The sequence below is a fragment of the Marasmius oreades genome, chromosome 6 (genome assembly GCF_018924745.1).
Source record: "Marasmius oreades isolate 03SP1 chromosome 6, whole genome shotgun sequence".
Taxonomy (NCBI): domain Eukaryota; kingdom Fungi; phylum Basidiomycota; class Agaricomycetes; order Agaricales; family Marasmiaceae; genus Marasmius; species Marasmius oreades.
In genome coordinates, this window is record NC_057328.1 from 3,313,628 (window position 1) to 3,329,517 (window position 15,890).

At 46.7% G+C, this 15,890-nt stretch overlaps 6 protein-coding genes and 1 non-coding gene across 7 annotated transcripts; 1 reads left to right on the plus strand and 6 right to left on the minus strand.

Moving 5' to 3' along the window:
• Positions 1-5: 5 nt before the first annotated feature.
• Positions 6-2,440, minus strand: E1B28_010540 (uncharacterized protein; the record flags this gene model as incomplete). The annotated part of the gene is made up of 3 exons (XM_043155513.1): positions 6-1,151; positions 2,005-2,132; positions 2,188-2,440. The coding sequence occupies 3 exons, from the start codon at positions 2,438-2,440 to the stop codon at positions 6-8; spliced, it is 1,527 nt and encodes a 508-aa protein (XP_043007982.1).
• A 1,271-nt stretch (positions 2,441-3,711) lies between these two features.
• On the minus strand, positions 3,712-5,808 carry E1B28_010541 (uncharacterized protein). The gene is made up of 10 exons (XM_043155514.1): positions 5,775-5,808; positions 5,603-5,709; positions 5,142-5,539; positions 4,818-5,087; positions 4,727-4,764; positions 4,609-4,676; positions 4,479-4,555; positions 4,372-4,428; positions 3,934-4,321; positions 3,712-3,884 (listed from the first exon to the last, which is right to left on the minus strand). The coding sequence occupies exons 3-10, from the start codon at positions 5,418-5,420 to the stop codon at positions 3,805-3,807; spliced, it is 1,257 nt and encodes a 418-aa protein (XP_043007983.1). The 5' UTR covers positions 5,421-5,539; positions 5,603-5,709; positions 5,775-5,808; the 3' UTR covers positions 3,712-3,804.
• Positions 5,809-5,895: 87 nt separating this feature from the next.
• E1B28_010542 (uncharacterized protein) lies at positions 5,896-8,198 on the plus strand. Its single transcript, XM_043155515.1, has 9 exons — positions 5,896-6,132; positions 6,186-6,437; positions 6,487-6,524; positions 6,571-6,638; positions 6,688-6,764; positions 6,819-6,875; positions 6,925-7,507; positions 7,564-7,929; positions 7,987-8,198. The coding sequence occupies exons 1-9, from the start codon at positions 5,959-5,961 to the stop codon at positions 8,019-8,021; spliced, it is 1,650 nt and encodes a 549-aa protein (XP_043007984.1). The 5' UTR covers positions 5,896-5,958; the 3' UTR covers positions 8,022-8,198.
• Positions 8,199-10,145: 1,947 nt separating this feature from the next.
• Positions 10,146-11,126, minus strand: E1B28_010543 (uncharacterized protein; the record flags this gene model as incomplete). The annotated part of the gene is made up of 1 exon (XM_043155516.1): positions 10,146-11,126. The coding sequence occupies one exon, from the start codon at positions 11,124-11,126 to the stop codon at positions 10,146-10,148; it is 981 nt and encodes a 326-aa protein (XP_043007985.1).
• Positions 11,127-11,325: 199 nt separating this feature from the next.
• E1B28_010544 lies at positions 11,326-11,412 on the minus strand. The gene has a single exon. It is a non-coding gene; the product is annotated as a tRNA-Asp (tRNA).
• Positions 11,413-12,118: 706 nt separating this feature from the next.
• E1B28_010545 (uncharacterized protein) lies at positions 12,119-14,045 on the minus strand (the record flags this gene model as incomplete). Its single annotated transcript, XM_043155517.1, has 10 exons — positions 12,119-12,234; positions 12,296-12,391; positions 12,444-12,812; positions 12,869-13,018; positions 13,065-13,431; positions 13,480-13,536; positions 13,588-13,664; positions 13,714-13,781; positions 13,832-13,869; positions 13,917-14,045. The coding sequence occupies 10 exons, from the start codon at positions 14,043-14,045 to the stop codon at positions 12,119-12,121; spliced, it is 1,467 nt and encodes a 488-aa protein (XP_043007986.1).
• Positions 14,046-15,501: 1,456 nt separating this feature from the next.
• E1B28_010546 (uncharacterized protein) lies at positions 15,502-15,878 on the minus strand (the record flags this gene model as incomplete). Its single annotated transcript, XM_043155518.1, has 2 exons — positions 15,502-15,668; positions 15,725-15,878. The coding sequence occupies 2 exons, from the start codon at positions 15,876-15,878 to the stop codon at positions 15,502-15,504; spliced, it is 321 nt and encodes a 106-aa protein (XP_043007987.1).
• Between the last annotated feature and the right edge of the window lie 12 nt (positions 15,879-15,890).

The window sequence follows — 15,890 nt, forward strand, 5'->3', positions numbered from 1 at the left end:
CATCCTCAAGAGGATTTCTTCGAGCAGGACACCACTGTATGGTCCTTGCTTTGGCAAGATGAGCATTGATGAATGCGTTTACAAGGATTGTAAGTGCAGGACCCAGTATTGAAAGCGAAGCAGGTTTGCTGCTCTATGGGAACCTTCGGCTTCTTAGGAGTAGACTTTTGAGATGATCCCGCATCAGACTGCTTAGCTCGTCGTTGGATCTCCCGTCCTTGAAGATGTTCTGTGATGAGGTCACTCGAGGGTTTACCCCAGCCCGTATAAATGTTGTTGACCATTTCACGGCGGCGATCGGCGTGATAGCTCATGTGATAGGTAAGGACTGCATGCCATTCGTAACGTTGGTTGAGATCTGTCAGATGCAGAATGTACTGCAGCATGCCGGTAGCGAGAGCTGAGACAATGTCGAGTTGGCCACCAGAAGTGGCAAAATGGATGAGAATCTGGAAGTAGAGACCGAGAGGGGGGAGAAGGGAAGCGAGGGAGGGGTAATCTTTAGCGCAGCCTGAATGGCTGCCCACTGCAGCAAGGGTTCCCTCGTCAAAAGCCTTCTTAAGCAGAATCGGGTCAAGTTTGCGAATATCGAGTGGGGGAATCTCATGGCGGGTAACCGCCAAAAGCGTGCCTGCCTCCAAACACGGAAAAGCATCAAAGAGAGACTTACGTTCGGGTGTGGGAACTGAGATGAAAGCAGGGATGGCAGGTTGGACTGGTGTGGTAGATGTAGCTGCAGGAGAAGACGTCGATAGTTGCGATGACAACGATACAACCATGCGCATCATCTCTTCCATAGACATCGTGACCGTCTGTCCGGAAGCAGAAGTGACCGTAGGCATAGGCGGTGGAGTGGTGTCTGCTGGTTGAGAACCACTTGGAGAAGACGAGTCAGTATTCATGATGGGAGTTGTAGTGTAGATGAGATTAGGACGAGATGTGGAGTCGAAAAGTTCGCGACGTGCGGCTGCTCGAGGACTGAATTCCGCTTTGGGGGAAGTAGGTGACGATGGAGGCGAGGCGGGAGCTGCGTCGAGGACAGTCAAGTCTTCAGGTGGAATAGATGCCCGAGCTACGAATTTTCCGTCCTTTCTGTAGAAAACTTTTCCCTCCTTAGTGAGAGCACGAGTGTATACAGGCGCTATGGTGTCCTAAATGAAAAAAGAAAACCTCAACTGAGGCTATCGAGCTATGTGAGATGCGATGAATGAAAGAGGACACGAGAAAAACAGTATGACTGTTGTTGGCGTTATATACGCCGTGAATGTGGCGACGGTGGCTTCGAGACATTTTCGCTGACCGTCAGCGTCAACGAGGTGAGTCGGCCAAAGTGGCAGAGGGAGTGTGGCTCGTGGCATAGACCTTGGTCAAAGGTGTTTGACCGATTCTCCTTGATTTATTGACTGGAAGCACACCTCTCAAACTGTCGGTAAACCATCGAAACGAATATCGATGGGATTCGATGATTCAGCGATTGATGTCATTTCAGCAAAATTTCGACTCGGACTCAGGAGATATGCCAACCTATTCTTTCTACACAGGTGCGAAAGCAGCGAGATTAACACACGACGATCTATACCGGATTCGTCAAATCTAAGCCAAGTTTCATGTATCCGACGGTTGGAAGCAGAAGCCGTTATGTGGTGAGTTGCATCCAATTACAACACCGCAGCTGTAGGGCTAACCATAATCAGCAGTTATAGTGACTTCCTGAGCGGTCAACACGGTCAGGTGTCGTTGCATGTATACTTGAAGACCGGTACACTAGCACACTCCACACTCGATCGAACACGACCAACTTAATATGTTAAAAAAACGGCGTATTGACGATACTAGTCTGCAAACGAATCAATGATAGCTGTTTCTCCGACGTCAACAGGGATATCGACCCGTGAGTTTGATGGGTCGCCCTTCTCTTTACCCTTTCCTTTCTCTCTGGCAGCTGGACCTGTATTGATGAATTGAGATAGGTCCAGAAATTATTGTGTAGAAGGTGACACTGACCGTTTCACTCGATCGCTTTCTTCCTAACCCACAATACCATTTTTCAGCGGATCGATTTTGGGATATTTTCAACGAGGGTAGAAAGGTTGCCCATTTTAGGCAGTGTTCAACCCGGACATGAGGGTCGCCTGCGAATGAATTTTGTGAGTGCTTTTCGACAAGTTACATTCTTCAGTCTCTCACCTTTGATGAGAATAGGGTACCCATGTTCACTTGCAAATCGCCCACCATCCAGGTCATAATTTCCAAAGCGAAGAAAGTCCCGAACTGCAAGATACGGGTGCTGGGACCCCCAGAGTGATCCGATCGATGTCTCTACTTTCATGCTTGAAATCCCATACTGCTCCCAGTCACTTTCCGCAATCTTCTCCTTCCCGCTACGGTCCGAGGACCAGTAAAACAATTCGGTGGCCGATGTCAAGTGAAAACAGGGCATGCCGTTAATCCATTTTGGGGATAGAGGCGGGACATGTAGATACTTGGGTGGATGAAATCTTGACGCGAAGGTCCCAACTAGGGAAAAGCAAAATTCATCGATGAAGACTGGAATACCATTAAATTAGCGGCAGGAGATGTGTAAATCGGAGTTCACTACCCAAATTGTTCGAATCAGCCCCATCGCTGCACAGAGAGTGCGACTGGTTGAGGTAAGCAGTCTGGAGTTTCTGGCGGTCTTTTGGTTTCAGTCATAGTGAAAAGTGAATATTTACTGTCATCGACCCTGAAGTCGGAAAAACGGGGAAGTCGGAAAAGTGTAATATAGTGAGTGCTAGGCTAGGTTTTTGAGCAGATACACTATCAAAAAAGAAGGAGCAGGGTCTTATATGCACGCCTGACAATTTTCATGATGGGGGATGGGTTCCTCACTGAGTTGTGGCAGTAGCACAATGAGGGGTCAGTTTTCCGACCAAAAATCGAAGCGTGAGAATATTCCCTAATCAGGAAATCGGCCACTGCAGCACAAGTACTCATCAACCTCTTGCCGTTCTTGGTATGTTACGACCACAACATACTTCTCCATCTCACAGACACCCAGGACTACACCTATAACCATCTTACAAGTCCGTGGAGTCAGGTTTATATAATACACTCAGTTTTTTTCCTGTCATTCTGACCCTGGATTGTAGTGACTACTTCAGGTTCAGCTGGACATGCCATGGGCAGGGCTCTCAGCACAGTTATATATACCTATCAGGCTACCAGAATCTATTATCCTTGGATTTTTATGATTTTTTTTGAGTCTACACAGCCCATACCTGCAAATATCCTAGATTTTTGTGTTTTACACCCAAAAATTGTTTCTAGAGGGGAGGAAACATTCCTGTCAGATCTCAGATGATCTTCATTTGCTCCCCTTAGGACCCAACAATGAATTGTAATAGATTTCAGTGCCACCAGTCCACTCTGAATGTACCTAAATGAGGAAAAACTACCAAATTAAGGTCGTCCTCCCACAAGGACAGCCTCTATCAATGCAGCTTGCAACAAGAGCATTTAAAATGAATTTATAGGTCCCAGGTGCTCAAACAAAACTCTTATATACGAGATATTGACGATTCTTGGATGATTCATCAATGTGTATGATCGTGTCACATGTAATCACGTTGCCGGCCCGCGATTTCCGACTTCGCCGTGGGGCCACGTTTTCGACACCCCCTCATTAAAAAATTCATATCTCAACAGCATCACACCCTACCCACACGAAAATTGGCAGGCATATACCTCAAAAGGTATTCTATGCAACTGCATTGTATTTACAGGTTCTGGTATGTATTTTCTTAATTATATAAATATTTCTCCTTAGATTGCCAACTTCGGGGGCGATGACAGTAATTGCACGTCGGTCATCTTCTCGAAAGTGAGATTGACATGCGAAGGAACTAGATATGACGTGGTAAGAGTAGGGAAGCGACGGTAAAAGAAGAATACCTGATTGCGAATACTTGACGATAATATCGGGACTATAATTTTCCCAGTACCATTCAGGAGGTGGAATGGAAGGGAAGTGCCGGAGAATACCAGGTTTTGTGCGATCAACAACAGCGCCAAATGTCAGGACTCCATGGCGGATAAAGTCTGATAAATGTTTAACGGAGGTTGTGCATGCGAGGTCCGAAAGCAGATGCAGATAGTTCGGAACGACGACGAGTATCTCGCTAGAGTTGAGCGGTGGATTGCAGGTGGACGGAAGCGAGGGCATGCGATTTCTGAAGTACACCGGAGGATTGCATTTCGTGGAGAGGACATTGGACGCGATATTGTACTGGAATGAGCGAATCCTGAGATTGAACGTCCAGTCCCGAAGGTCCTGCGAAAACTGTTTGATGTGATTATTAGACAGGCCTTGCATGAAAAAAGCGGCCTTGCCGGAATTGACAGCTTCTGCAGCGCCCCTGTATCTACCACAGCATCATACGAAGTATTCTGAACATGAGGTGAGCTTAAATAACCACCGCGAATCATGGTGAACTTACAACTCTATGTAACAAGTATTGAAAGACGACTGGTGTCTTTCGGTACTGTTTCATTATACCTTCTGCGTCGACGAGCTCTACAAAAGAACTCAATGTCTATAGGAGTACTGAAACAAGCAGAAAAGTGTACCGTCGTAATATATTAGTGTTGGAGTGGTCGACTGGCCCACTCCAAAGATTTGTGTGAAGCATACTAGACTTTAATGGAATAAGGAACGTCGACGAAGGTAGATAGAAGTCAAGCTCACCGTGAAGACAGTGCAAATTCACAAAGCGGTCGCAATGCCTGGGTTACCAAAATTTCAGTTTGAATCACCTCTATGAACACCCGAGTCATACCGCCCGTAGCTTCTCGACGTCTCCTTCATTCTCGGGCTCAAATGAAACCACCGTAAAACGTCGATCTCCAAACTGCACGAGCTCCGCGCTCCCAATTCTCTTCTTTACCTTCAAAAACTTTCCCTGGCTTTCTATTCGGTCTCGAAATGGGTTTGTGGGCTTCAACGTGCGAGATTTGACCGGTACTAAGTCAACGGTCTGCACAGAGACCTCTCGGAGCATATTAACATCGCACATCTCTATCATTCTGACTCGTCGTCTTCCAACAAGCTGGATAGAATGTAAGTCACACAAGAGCCTACAGAGGACGAGATTTCTACACACCAAGTTCAGCCATTGTTCGTCGTTCTTGGGACCGGATGTTTCCGGTTCAGGTCCTGCGAGTACTCGGTGACTGTAGAAGTTATTGATGACTTTATTCGCACTTGTAAAGAACTGGCCGCCGGTGAACGTCATGTCGGATGCTCCATCGAAGAAGGAAGACATAATCCTTCTCAGTTCAAGATGGATTAAAGAAAAGGGAAAGAGCAGGTCAAGAGCAGGTAAGCAGTAAAACGTGTGCGGAGTCATAGTGCCGGCTTTGCAGTGAACGCTACTAAACATTACCTTTGCACGTTTAACGACAGGTGCGCTCTATGACCAAGCTTTGGCGGTTGAGCATAAGCTGATTATCATTTCCACCCAGCACGGATCGGCATTCACTGACGGTTCCTGCAATGGTTCTGTAAAGAGCCCAAGGGATGGATAGCTTCGATTGAATCGGAGGATAGCTAACTCAAACTCACCCATTTCATCCAGGTTGGGGCATGACTGTCGAAACGGAAGCCAGCCCACGGAAATCTGAGCTCAGTTCCCCGACCAAAGACCGCCCCTCCCCGGACGGTTGTCGGAACTTGTCGCGGTTGAGTTGACGGTGTTGAGTACTGGTGAACACTGAACGCAAATGGGTACGCTCACGTTGGTGAAGGACTGTGCTGAGGTCGGAATTAATAGTCATTCCCCACTGTTCTAGAAGGAGGAAGAGTCGCGTTGATGATATTTTAGCACGAAAATTACCACGCTTCTCCGTCAATGATGCCATCTTGATGCCATCACGTGTCGCTCTCATCGGCTTCCTCATTCTACTCTCCCTTGCCCAACAATGTCTTCAGCTCCGAGCTTCTTCAAGGGTGCATCTCATATGCAATTTTATGGGGGCCAGTCATTCACCAATGCAAATAACATCATCAACAATTTCAACAGCTATTCAGCACGTGCGGAATTCGAACCCGGACCGTCAAGTTCTCATAGAGACGACGACAAATGGCTGACGTTGGTGCGTAGACGTGTATCATTTAAATTCTCATCGTGGCTTATATGTAATACCAGCATGGCGGACAACGGCTCAGACGAATAGACATGTGCGATGTACTCATCCTGCGCGAAGTGTCCTCAGAGACACTCTGTGTGTCGGTCAAACTGAAGTCCACGAACCCATTTCGAAACAGGATGGGAGGAGTTGGAGTTGTAAAATTTCGGAAAAGGGTTCAAAACGCGGAAATCGTTGAGTTTGGAGATCGACGATTTTCAGTCGTGTCACTTGAACCCGAGGACGATGGAGATGTCGAGAAGATACGTATGGTAAGAGTCGGTGGTTCGCGAAGACGCTGAGATTGAGAGATTGGCCCAGGTATTAGAGCCACTTTACGCAACTGCTCTCTCTCAACGGTGAGCTCTGATCTCTATATGGGCCACATTTCTTATTTGATTCAAGTCGAGTATGGCTTACACAGCTCTTCGGAGTGGGTCGGTCAATGACACCGACACTGATATACCACGATGGTGTGTTTTGCTACTGTCTTTACATTTGTAAACACTGATTTGCGCCTAGAGGTCGTCGATGTGAACACTATTGCAAGGCAATATATGAAAGTACCAATTGTATGGATGTACCTTGCCTACAAACTAGTGCGGATGTCTACCTTGATGAGAATCGTCTATCTCAGCTCATCACGTCTTTAGTGGAATTCCGTTTTGGATGTGCAAAATGATGGAACTCTGCAGAAGTTGTCAATTCAAGTAAGCTCTCTCTGTATTATTCCCTGCAGTCTAAATTAGCCTCCTTCAGCTTGTGACCGAAAACTGGATGTTCAATCTGAGGACTGGTTCATTCCAGTGCGACGTCATAAACTCAGCACTCTCCGGCGAAGACGATTCTCGACGTTTTTTTGAATGGCTACCCCCACTTCCACGTGGTTGCAATCCACCGCTCAATTCCAACGAGATCATCCGTGCTCTTCCAGACTTCTTACAGATGGTTTCATCATATGGAGGACAACGTAGAATAGCCTTATTCCACCATGATGCCCTAACATTTGGCGCTGTTGTTGATCGCAGAGAACCCGGAATCCTTACTTACTTTCCTTCCATCCCATCTCCTGTGTGGTCCTGCGAACCTTCTGTTGGTACTACCGGCATCGTTGCAAACTATTCGGAATCGGGTACCAATCCCTTTCTCAGAGTCTTTCTCAATCCTAATCATTTTACAGTCCCTTCCCTCGTTGATCTCACTTTCGAGAAGAATGATAATGAATGGGAAATAGCTATTCGGTTCTCATTACGACTACCAGAAGATCAGCGATTCCGAGCTGCCTACCTCGCACAGTCACTCCCTTTATACAAAGATTATTGCCTTGATTCCGATGAATTAGGTATAAAATTGGCATATTTATCTAGTCTTCTCTACTAACACATGTCATATCTTTAGTCTTTGTTAATAGCCTTGACTTCCGACTCACGGGGACCTTCAGGTCTGATCCGTCAAGTTGCAATCCACCAAAATACCTACATGTCCCGCCTCTTTCCCCCGAATGGATCGACAACATGCCCTGCCTTCGTTGGCGGTCAAACACCCGATTGTTTTACTGGTCCTTTGACCGTGGTGGAAGGATGGAAATTGAAAAAGATGACTGGAAGAAGTATGGAATTCCAACCCTGGAAGTAGACACATTTATTGGGTCAGCATGGGAAGGGTGGGAGTATAGGGCAGTCGAGGAGTATCTTCATCTTAAGAAGTATGACTTGGGTGGTCAACAGTTTGCCAATGATCATGGCTATCCAATTCTGATTAAAGGTCAGAAATTTGAAGTCTCGGTAGTCAAGTAAAATTTCTCATGAGATTTATCTGCAGGGAACCCTCACATGCAAATGAAAACAATAATTTGAGGAGTGATATCACGCCTAAGAGAGACGTGTGCAAGTCAATTACCGGTCAGGAAGTCATCATCACTCGTTCCGTCTTGCCTCTTTATTTTTCCCTTCTCTCATTTGTCGACTCGTTACTCAGGGCCAGTCATAGTATATGAATCCTAAGTTATGAATTTCTAGTAAACGAAAGGCCTGCACAACTCAAGAAATTGAGAATGTGCCAGGCCCGAGTTGCATGTCACGTTCAACTTGAACGTCCAATTCAATTCTTCAGTGACCACGCTGACGCCCAGTCATGAATCGTTCTTGATATCTACCAACTAGAACCATGTAAGCGAGCTTGTAGTAGGACGACACCGGTGAATGTTGTCGTGACAGTTATCACGATCATCGACCGGGGGATGGGGACAAATTATTGATATGATCGATAATGAGGAGAGTATAACCACAGCTTAGACTTAGCTTTCTTCATAACTGCATACCCGTGGCCCTTAGCATATTTCTGACGCTGAGCAAGATCACCACAAAGTTCCTGCATTCCAAAAAACTCGGAGACAGGCTGATACAGGCCACAACCGTCGACCACAACGACCCGATCCAAGTCCCTACCAACCTCAATTGTGGAATTCCATTCTTCCCCCAATCTTTTTCTTTGATCGGAGTCTTCCCTTGAGGATCCGAACATCAATCAAACAATGGAGTCTTTAGTGGCCAGCGAAGATGTGGGAGACCCTTAGTGCGTTTGCGGCAGAAAAGAGGACGGATAAAAAGGTACGCGGCGTGTTCCCGGGGAAGTCAGAAATGAAAGTGAACATGAACATGATCGATAAACACTTGAGTAGTTCGGCATTAGCGGGCAAAGGCTAGTACAGAACGATACCAAAGCATAACTCACCTAGATCATCTGAGTTCATAGAATCAGTCAAGGGATTAGCTGAGATAGGCAGCACATAACCGTGGCCTCTCCTTCGGTAGTGATTGTAACCCAAGGTGTAAACTAAGGCGTGATGATACTCCGACCCCTTCTGTTTTGAATTCGAGGTCAACATGCGAGGGAACTATTATAAGTGTGGCGGTGGGTACACGGCAGGGTCAAAGCGGTGAGTTCGAGTAAACCTGGCAGGATTCAGCACCGCTGCTTATCCGATTGTGAAACGCTAGCTTTTACTTCGGACCGGAGGCTCTCGCAGATCCATGTTGGGAGTAGAATGGAAGAGAGATATGCTAGGATTTCCTGAGCTTTGTTGAGATCGATTAGGGCACACCGAACGTCAAGACATCGTGCCGCGCAAATTCTTTCCATTTTTCAACGCTAACTGTGCACAAATGAATTAGAGGTAGTCTGAGTCGGGGTGTTGAAAGCGCAAGACTATCTCTTTGGAAACGAGAGGTATATTGTGGCAGTTTTGGGGAGGTGACTGGCGCACGTACATCATAACAATAAAAGCAATTCAATCGCAATGAGAATCAGCAAGGACTCACCCATACGTAGGAGGCTTGGAACGAGTCCTAATCAGCGTCTGAAGTTGATTTAGTTTGATTTTGGTTAGATGCAAGACCTCGAGGTCGAAGTTGATGCCGCTTGAGCTTCGTTGAGAACAATTACTGTCAACCGACAAGAGAAAGTATAGCAAGAAAACATCGAGGAGCGACATAGCGTGTAAGAGAATGGTCGACGCTTCAAGCTTCCAGCCTCCGCACTGTACACGTACGGAGACTTGCTAGGCATTGATATTGAGAGCTCAGAGGTTACATTTCCGGTGTCGAGGGCCCCGGAGGAATATGAAATCTGTCTCTGTGTACACGTGCCTTGTCATAGCAGTCATCGGGGTTCGACTGCCAGCCAAGGAGATGCCAATTTATCATCATTATTTTGACACGTTAATGTGGGAATAACTGGAGTTAGCAGAGTTAGTACTGGCGCAATAAGAACAGAATAGCTGTGGAAGGACAGTATGTAAGAATGCAGGTCGTATGTATGCGATAAAGAATAAGAAGAACGTGTCGAAGGGTAGGAAAATGCAAGTGAAGCGAAGCATATGTAGAGAACATGCATGCATGCACAGATCGTGATGACGGCCAAAAAAAAAACACGAACCAAAAAGTAAGAAGACAAGATAAAACGAGGAGAAGAATCCACTATCACACCCATCCATCTCGTTCTCTAACCCGGTACCTCTCCTCCGTATACGCAGGTGGAGGAGCCTCAGGTTCTTGGAACCCATACTGCGCTTCTTCTTCCTTCTCCTTCATCTGCATCTGCTCCGTCACAGGCGAATCAAACGGATTCTCGTTCGAGGCACACGTAACGGGCCCCAATCCAAGATCGTAATGAGGGATCAACGGCGAAGTCGAATGACTATCCGCCGAGTACGGCGACGGCGAGGACAAAGAAGAGACCGGAAGTCCTTGAGTATTTACAGACAACGATGATTCGACTGCAAGCCCACTACCAGCAGCAGCAGCAATTCCAGGACCTCCCAAAAATCTCGGTTTATGTGAGAAAAATGTGGACGAGGTGGGAGATACTTGGGATACAGACGATGCGTCAATCCCTCTGTACCCTGTTCCAGACGTACTTCCAAATCCAAATCCACTTTGCCTACCGCTACCGCCTCCATCGAATGTACTCCAAGCCATACTTCTCCTGTTCGTCCTCACATCCGGCTCTGAGAACGTCCATGCACCGTTTGGCAGTCGTGTCGCTATACGCATGTTCTGCCCCGGTATATGAATGAATTTGGGTTTTTGAGAGTGCTGGTCGTCGTTGGAAGAGCCGAAGGGTGTGATTTTTGCTGGGAAGTTCAACTTGTTGTGGCGAGTGTTGAGGTTGTTGGAGAAGGAAGAGAGGGTTGTGGTCGCTTTTCGGACGAGATTTCCTCCTTTTGACGAGGAGGACGAGGAGGAATTCAAGGCTGATTTCGGGGAAGATCTTCTCGTTGGCAAAGATTCTGGGTCGGCGAGGGTAGGTATAGATTGCGGGATTTTGAGGCGGAGGGTCCAATAGATAATGATAAAGACAGCTATGAGACCTATTAGGCCGAGAGTGAGGCCTGTGATGAGCAGACGTCGGTCGGATGACTCTGCTGTTCGTGTAGTCGTTGGCGTTGGTGTTGAAGACATTGGTTGAGAAAAAGATTGGGATGGAAAACGAAAGTGGTTGGTTGGGTAGAGTCCTGTTGATAATCAATCAAAAAAGAGCACAGTGTCTGAAATGATTGATACAGAACAGCATGGGAAGGAAACAGGAGGAAGTCAAACGTCAACGATGTCACCGGAGGACCCGGGTGCGTGTTACAAAAACGAAAGACATCTACACACACTCCCTGGCTGGGAGTCGAACCCAGCTTTCGCGCGATCACTCATGGACAATGACAGGCGCGTGTACTAACCGATATACTACCAGGGAGATGTTGATGGAACTGTGTCCATGACCTTTCCGATACAAAACCTCCATGAGCACAGCAAAAAGATGTCAACTGCCCATGCCATGTAATAGAATCCTTACCTTCGTCATCTGCACTACTTAACCCACTAGTGAGTCGTAATACTACTCTTCCCTCTGCACCACACGCTGACGACGTGTCTTCCATATCCACTCCGGATTACCTGCTGCCATCCGAATCTTGAATATGTATCGCCATCTACCGTTCGGAGTCGACATTTTGTGCAGGTAATGGGCTAAGGTTAAGTTCCTCGATGCCTCGTCATCCCACCTATCGCTGACTTGTATACCTGAACGGATACACACTCCTTGAAAATGCGCAGTCGAAGATTTAGAACCTGGACATCGTCATCATCGGTGGCATTGGCTGCTCGCAAGACAAATGACCAACCTCTCCTCTGACTGCTTCCACGGATGACTCAAGGGGAACATCGTTATCGGTGCCAGATGGAAGCAGTGAGAAAGTTGGCATCAGCGGGTCGTTTCTGAGATAAGGAGGCAGATGCATCCGGAACGAAAAGAACATTTATGTATGGAATTCGAACGTTTACGGCAAAAAGGATGTTTTTACAGAACGAATCAACGGGATTATGATTTATCTCACTGGGTTGCGGCGAGAGAGTCATATAAATTAAACAATTACCATGAGCTCCAATACGCGTATGTAATATTAATCCGAATCCTCAACTATGGATGCTTGTCCGATGCGACCCGCTTGGACATTGATCTGCGAATTTGATTCGTCCGCTTTCAACTGTTTACCCTTCCATTTCTTTCCGAATGAGTCTGCAGTGGTAAAGAAGAGTGTGAGCGGTTACCAATAATGCGCTCAGAATAACTTCCTGACCTTTAATTGGCTTGCACATGTTGGGCGCCGCCGCCTTCTCTCCTAGGCGTGATACCACTGCTTGGGTTTTGGATTTCGGTTGGATGTGAGGGTCACCTGGGGGCAAATCTCAGGAGCAATGTCTGATACGAGAATTCATGTCTCTTACCTTTGACTAGAATTGGATACCCATGATCATTGGCAAACTGTTGACCACCCAAGTCATACTTCTTAAGATGAAGATACTCCTGCACTGCCTTGTAGTCCCGTTCTTCCCATCTTGACCCATAAAATGACCATACTTTCAGGTTTGGAACTCCATACTTCTTCCAGTCCTCTTCTGCAATCTCCATCCTCCCACTACGGTCAAGGGACCAGTAAAACAATCGGGTTTTTGATGACTGGAAGCGAAGGCAGGGTATATTGTTGATCCATTTGGGGGAAAGAGGCGGTACATGCAGGTATTTGGGTGGATCGCAACTTGACGGGTCAGAGGTGAAGGTCCCAGTGAGTGAAAAGTCAAGGCCATCAACAAAGACTAAAAATATGATGCATATTAATAGTGCAGACCACGTAGTTGTGCCAATTTCATACCCAAATGCTTGGCATGATCTTTGTAAAAGGGAAATGACTGCGCGAGGAAGGCAGCCTGGAGTCGCTCCTCCGGTAGTCGTAATGAAAACTGAATAGCCAATTCCCATTTATTCTTATTCTTCACGAAAGTGAGATCAACTAGCGAAGGGACTGTAAAAAGGTTAGAATTGGAAAATGACTCTGGAATAGGGTTCACCTGATTTCGAATACTTGGCAAGGATGTCGGGAGTATTGAATACAGATCGACAGGACCATACAGGGGACGAGATGTAAGGAAAGTATGCGAGGATTCCGGGTTTTGTGACATCAATAACAGTACCAAAGGTTAGGAGGCGGAAATTCTGTCCGCTCATTCCTGTAAATGTTGACACAATCCGCAAGAAGTCTGGAACAGCGCGGAGGATCTCGTTGGAAGCAAGCGGTGGATTACAATCGGGTGGAAGTGGGCGAGGTCGATCTAGGTAGCTGCCTGGAGAACCGCCAGAGAGTGCCGTGTTTATGACATCATACTGGAATGAACCAGTCCTCAGATTGAACGTCCAGTCGCGAAATCCGGTCGAAAGCTGAATGAAGCTTCCATTAGACTGCAGGTAACATCACAGAGAGCTTACCGGAATTGTCAACTTTCGCATAGTCCCATCATCCTGCACGTCGCTAAATGAATTGAGCTAGACACGAGGTGAGCTGAGACAGATTATCAACAAGGTGAACATCCGCACAAATCTGCAGAGCAGGTAGGTCGATACAATCGGTGTACTCTTGTATTGGTCCATGATAGTCTGCCCATTGACGACCTCTGGACGCAAATCAGCATCTACTAATGTAAAGACAGTAGCAAAACGCACCATCGTGGTATATCAGTGTTGGTGTCATTGACCGACCCACTCCAAAGAGTTGTGTGAGCCATACTCGACTTGAAAAAATAAGAAACGTAGCCAAAGGTAGAGACAGATTAGTGTTCACCGCTGAGCGAGAGCAGTTTCATAAAATGGCTCTAAAACCTGGCCGAATGTCAACCTCGGCGTCTCTGTTAACCACCGAGATTTACCGTCCATATCTTCTCGACATCTTTCTCATTCTCGGGTTCAAGTGAAATGACCGTAAACCGTCTATCTCCAAACCCAGGAACAATTTCCGCGCTTTGGGTCCTTTTCTGGATCTTCAGAACATGTTTCATCCTGTTTCGGAATGGGTTCGTGGACTTCAATTTGACCGACACACAAAATGTCTCCGAGGACACTTTGCGCAGGATGAGTATATCGCACATGTCTATCCGTCTGAGCCTTTGTCCACCACGCTAGTGCTACATGTAAGCCGCAACGATAATTCCGACTCATGGCTTTACGTCTACGCACCAAAGTCAGCCATTGGTCGTCCCTCTGAGAACTCGACGATCCAGGTTCGTGTTCCGTGCGTGCTGGATAGTTGTAATCCTATATATAATGGGACAAAGAGACCTGATTATCAGCGATTATCAGCGATTATCTCCAAAAAATGATCTATGCGACAGGACCGGGGTAAATTAAAGCGGAGATCGAAATTTCCTGCGTGCACGACAATGTCCCCTCCCTTTGAGCTACAGTAACATAGTATTTTTCATGTTCCTGTTTATTTATTCCTACTGTTATCTGACATGCATCTATACTTCAACTGTTATGAGATGTAACTTTTATATTCCCACACACTTTTTTGGTAATAATTTGTCATCTCTCACTGTCTCCTCTCCCCTTCTCTAACTGTACTGTTTTTCCACAGGTTACAGGTTTTTCTGTGCATGGGACAGGGAGGGAATGGGGTAGGCCACCCTGTACAAAGTTCTGTACACAGTACAAGTCCTCCACCTGCTATTTATGTCACCCACTATACAACATGTACTGATTTGGCACAGAATACTTTCCCCATGGGTTTGTACCTGTAAAATGGGATAGAGCATGGCCATACCTGCAGATAGGGAAGTTGGAACAGCACGGGTTGGTGGGTTTTCCTGTGCATGGGATGGGGCTGGAATGGATTAGTCACCCTGTACAAGTCCCATACCCACCATACTTTTTTCCATGGGTAACGGGTAGGACAGGTGTAATTACGCCTCTGACACAGGATGTTCACAGAACAGGTCATGTGATATGAATACAGTGGGCCAAGGGACACAAACTTTCCCCCCATGGGTGATTCATGCTGTTCACTACCTGCAGAACTCCTACAGAGCGCAAGTAAGCAGGTGTATAAACATGCAAAAAAACTCGGCACAAAGGGCCGGGTCATAAGCTTGTTGTTGATGATGTTATTTGCGTTCGTAAATGACTGGCCCCCATAGAATTGCATGTGGGACGCTCTCTCGAAAAAGTGACCTGAAGACATCGTTTCCAAAGTTAAAGATGATGGCGAGAGGGAAAAGGACATGAGGAAAAAACGAGTCCTGTAACACGTTCATCGATTGCCTGTGCTCGTGCATTCATGCTGTCAACCACTCAGGGGCGTTTGAGCGGTGAGATAAACAACAAAACTGGAGACTTGAGTGTAATTTCCGTGCCGGCCTTGGTCTAGTAACCAAAGTCGCGTAGTCAGCTCATAGCTTGTTCTTGTTCTAGTAAGTACCCGTCACTCGCAATTCCCTGGGATAATTGAATTCCATATTAACGCGACTCTTTCTCCTTCCCCAGAAGATACCCAAACCCAGACTGCCAGTGCACCGGTTGAAGAAGGCAAACAGTCCGCAAAGCAAGTGGCACAGTCTGAGTCTGGTCGACCGAATCGTCAAAGAGGTGCCTTTGGATGTTCTGTTCAAACTTTGCACCGACATCTGCTCTTTCCCTTACTTAGAACGCTGTTGAATGAATTTTGATAAAGGGATTTGACCTTCGAAGACCTTCCATGAACACTTCACTGTGCGACGCGAATTGAAAGCAACATCATCAGGCGTGAGACTCCCAAATCCACATCTCAACAGCCCCATTCTCGTATTATGCGAGTCCCTGTACATGTGTTCGGGAGCAATGTATGGGTATGTCATATTGTCGGCAAG

Bases quoted from the DNA above. Each gene is read 5' to 3' on its own strand.
- E1B28_010541 (XM_043155514.1), bottom strand. From the start codon at position 5,420: ATGTTTAGTAGCGTTCACTGCAAAGCCGGCACTATGACTCCGCACACG. The intron at 4,556-4,608 runs GTACACTTTTCT...GTTCTTTTGTAG, and splicing joins AACACTAATATATTACGACG to AGCTCGTCGACGCAGAAGGT. The intron at 3,885-3,933 runs GTATTCTTCTTT...CGTCATATCTAG, and splicing joins CGTCAAGTATTCGCAATCAG to TTCCTTCGCATGTCAATCTC.
- E1B28_010542 (XM_043155515.1), top strand. From the start codon at position 5,959: ATGTCTTCAGCTCCGAGCTTCTTCAAGGGTGCATCTCATATGCAATTT. The intron at 6,133-6,185 runs GTGCGTAGACGT...ATGTAATACCAG, and splicing joins ACGACAAATGGCTGACGTTG to CATGGCGGACAACGGCTCAG. The intron at 6,876-6,924 runs GTAAGCTCTCTC...AGCCTCCTTCAG, and splicing joins TGCAGAAGTTGTCAATTCAA to CTTGTGACCGAAAACTGGAT.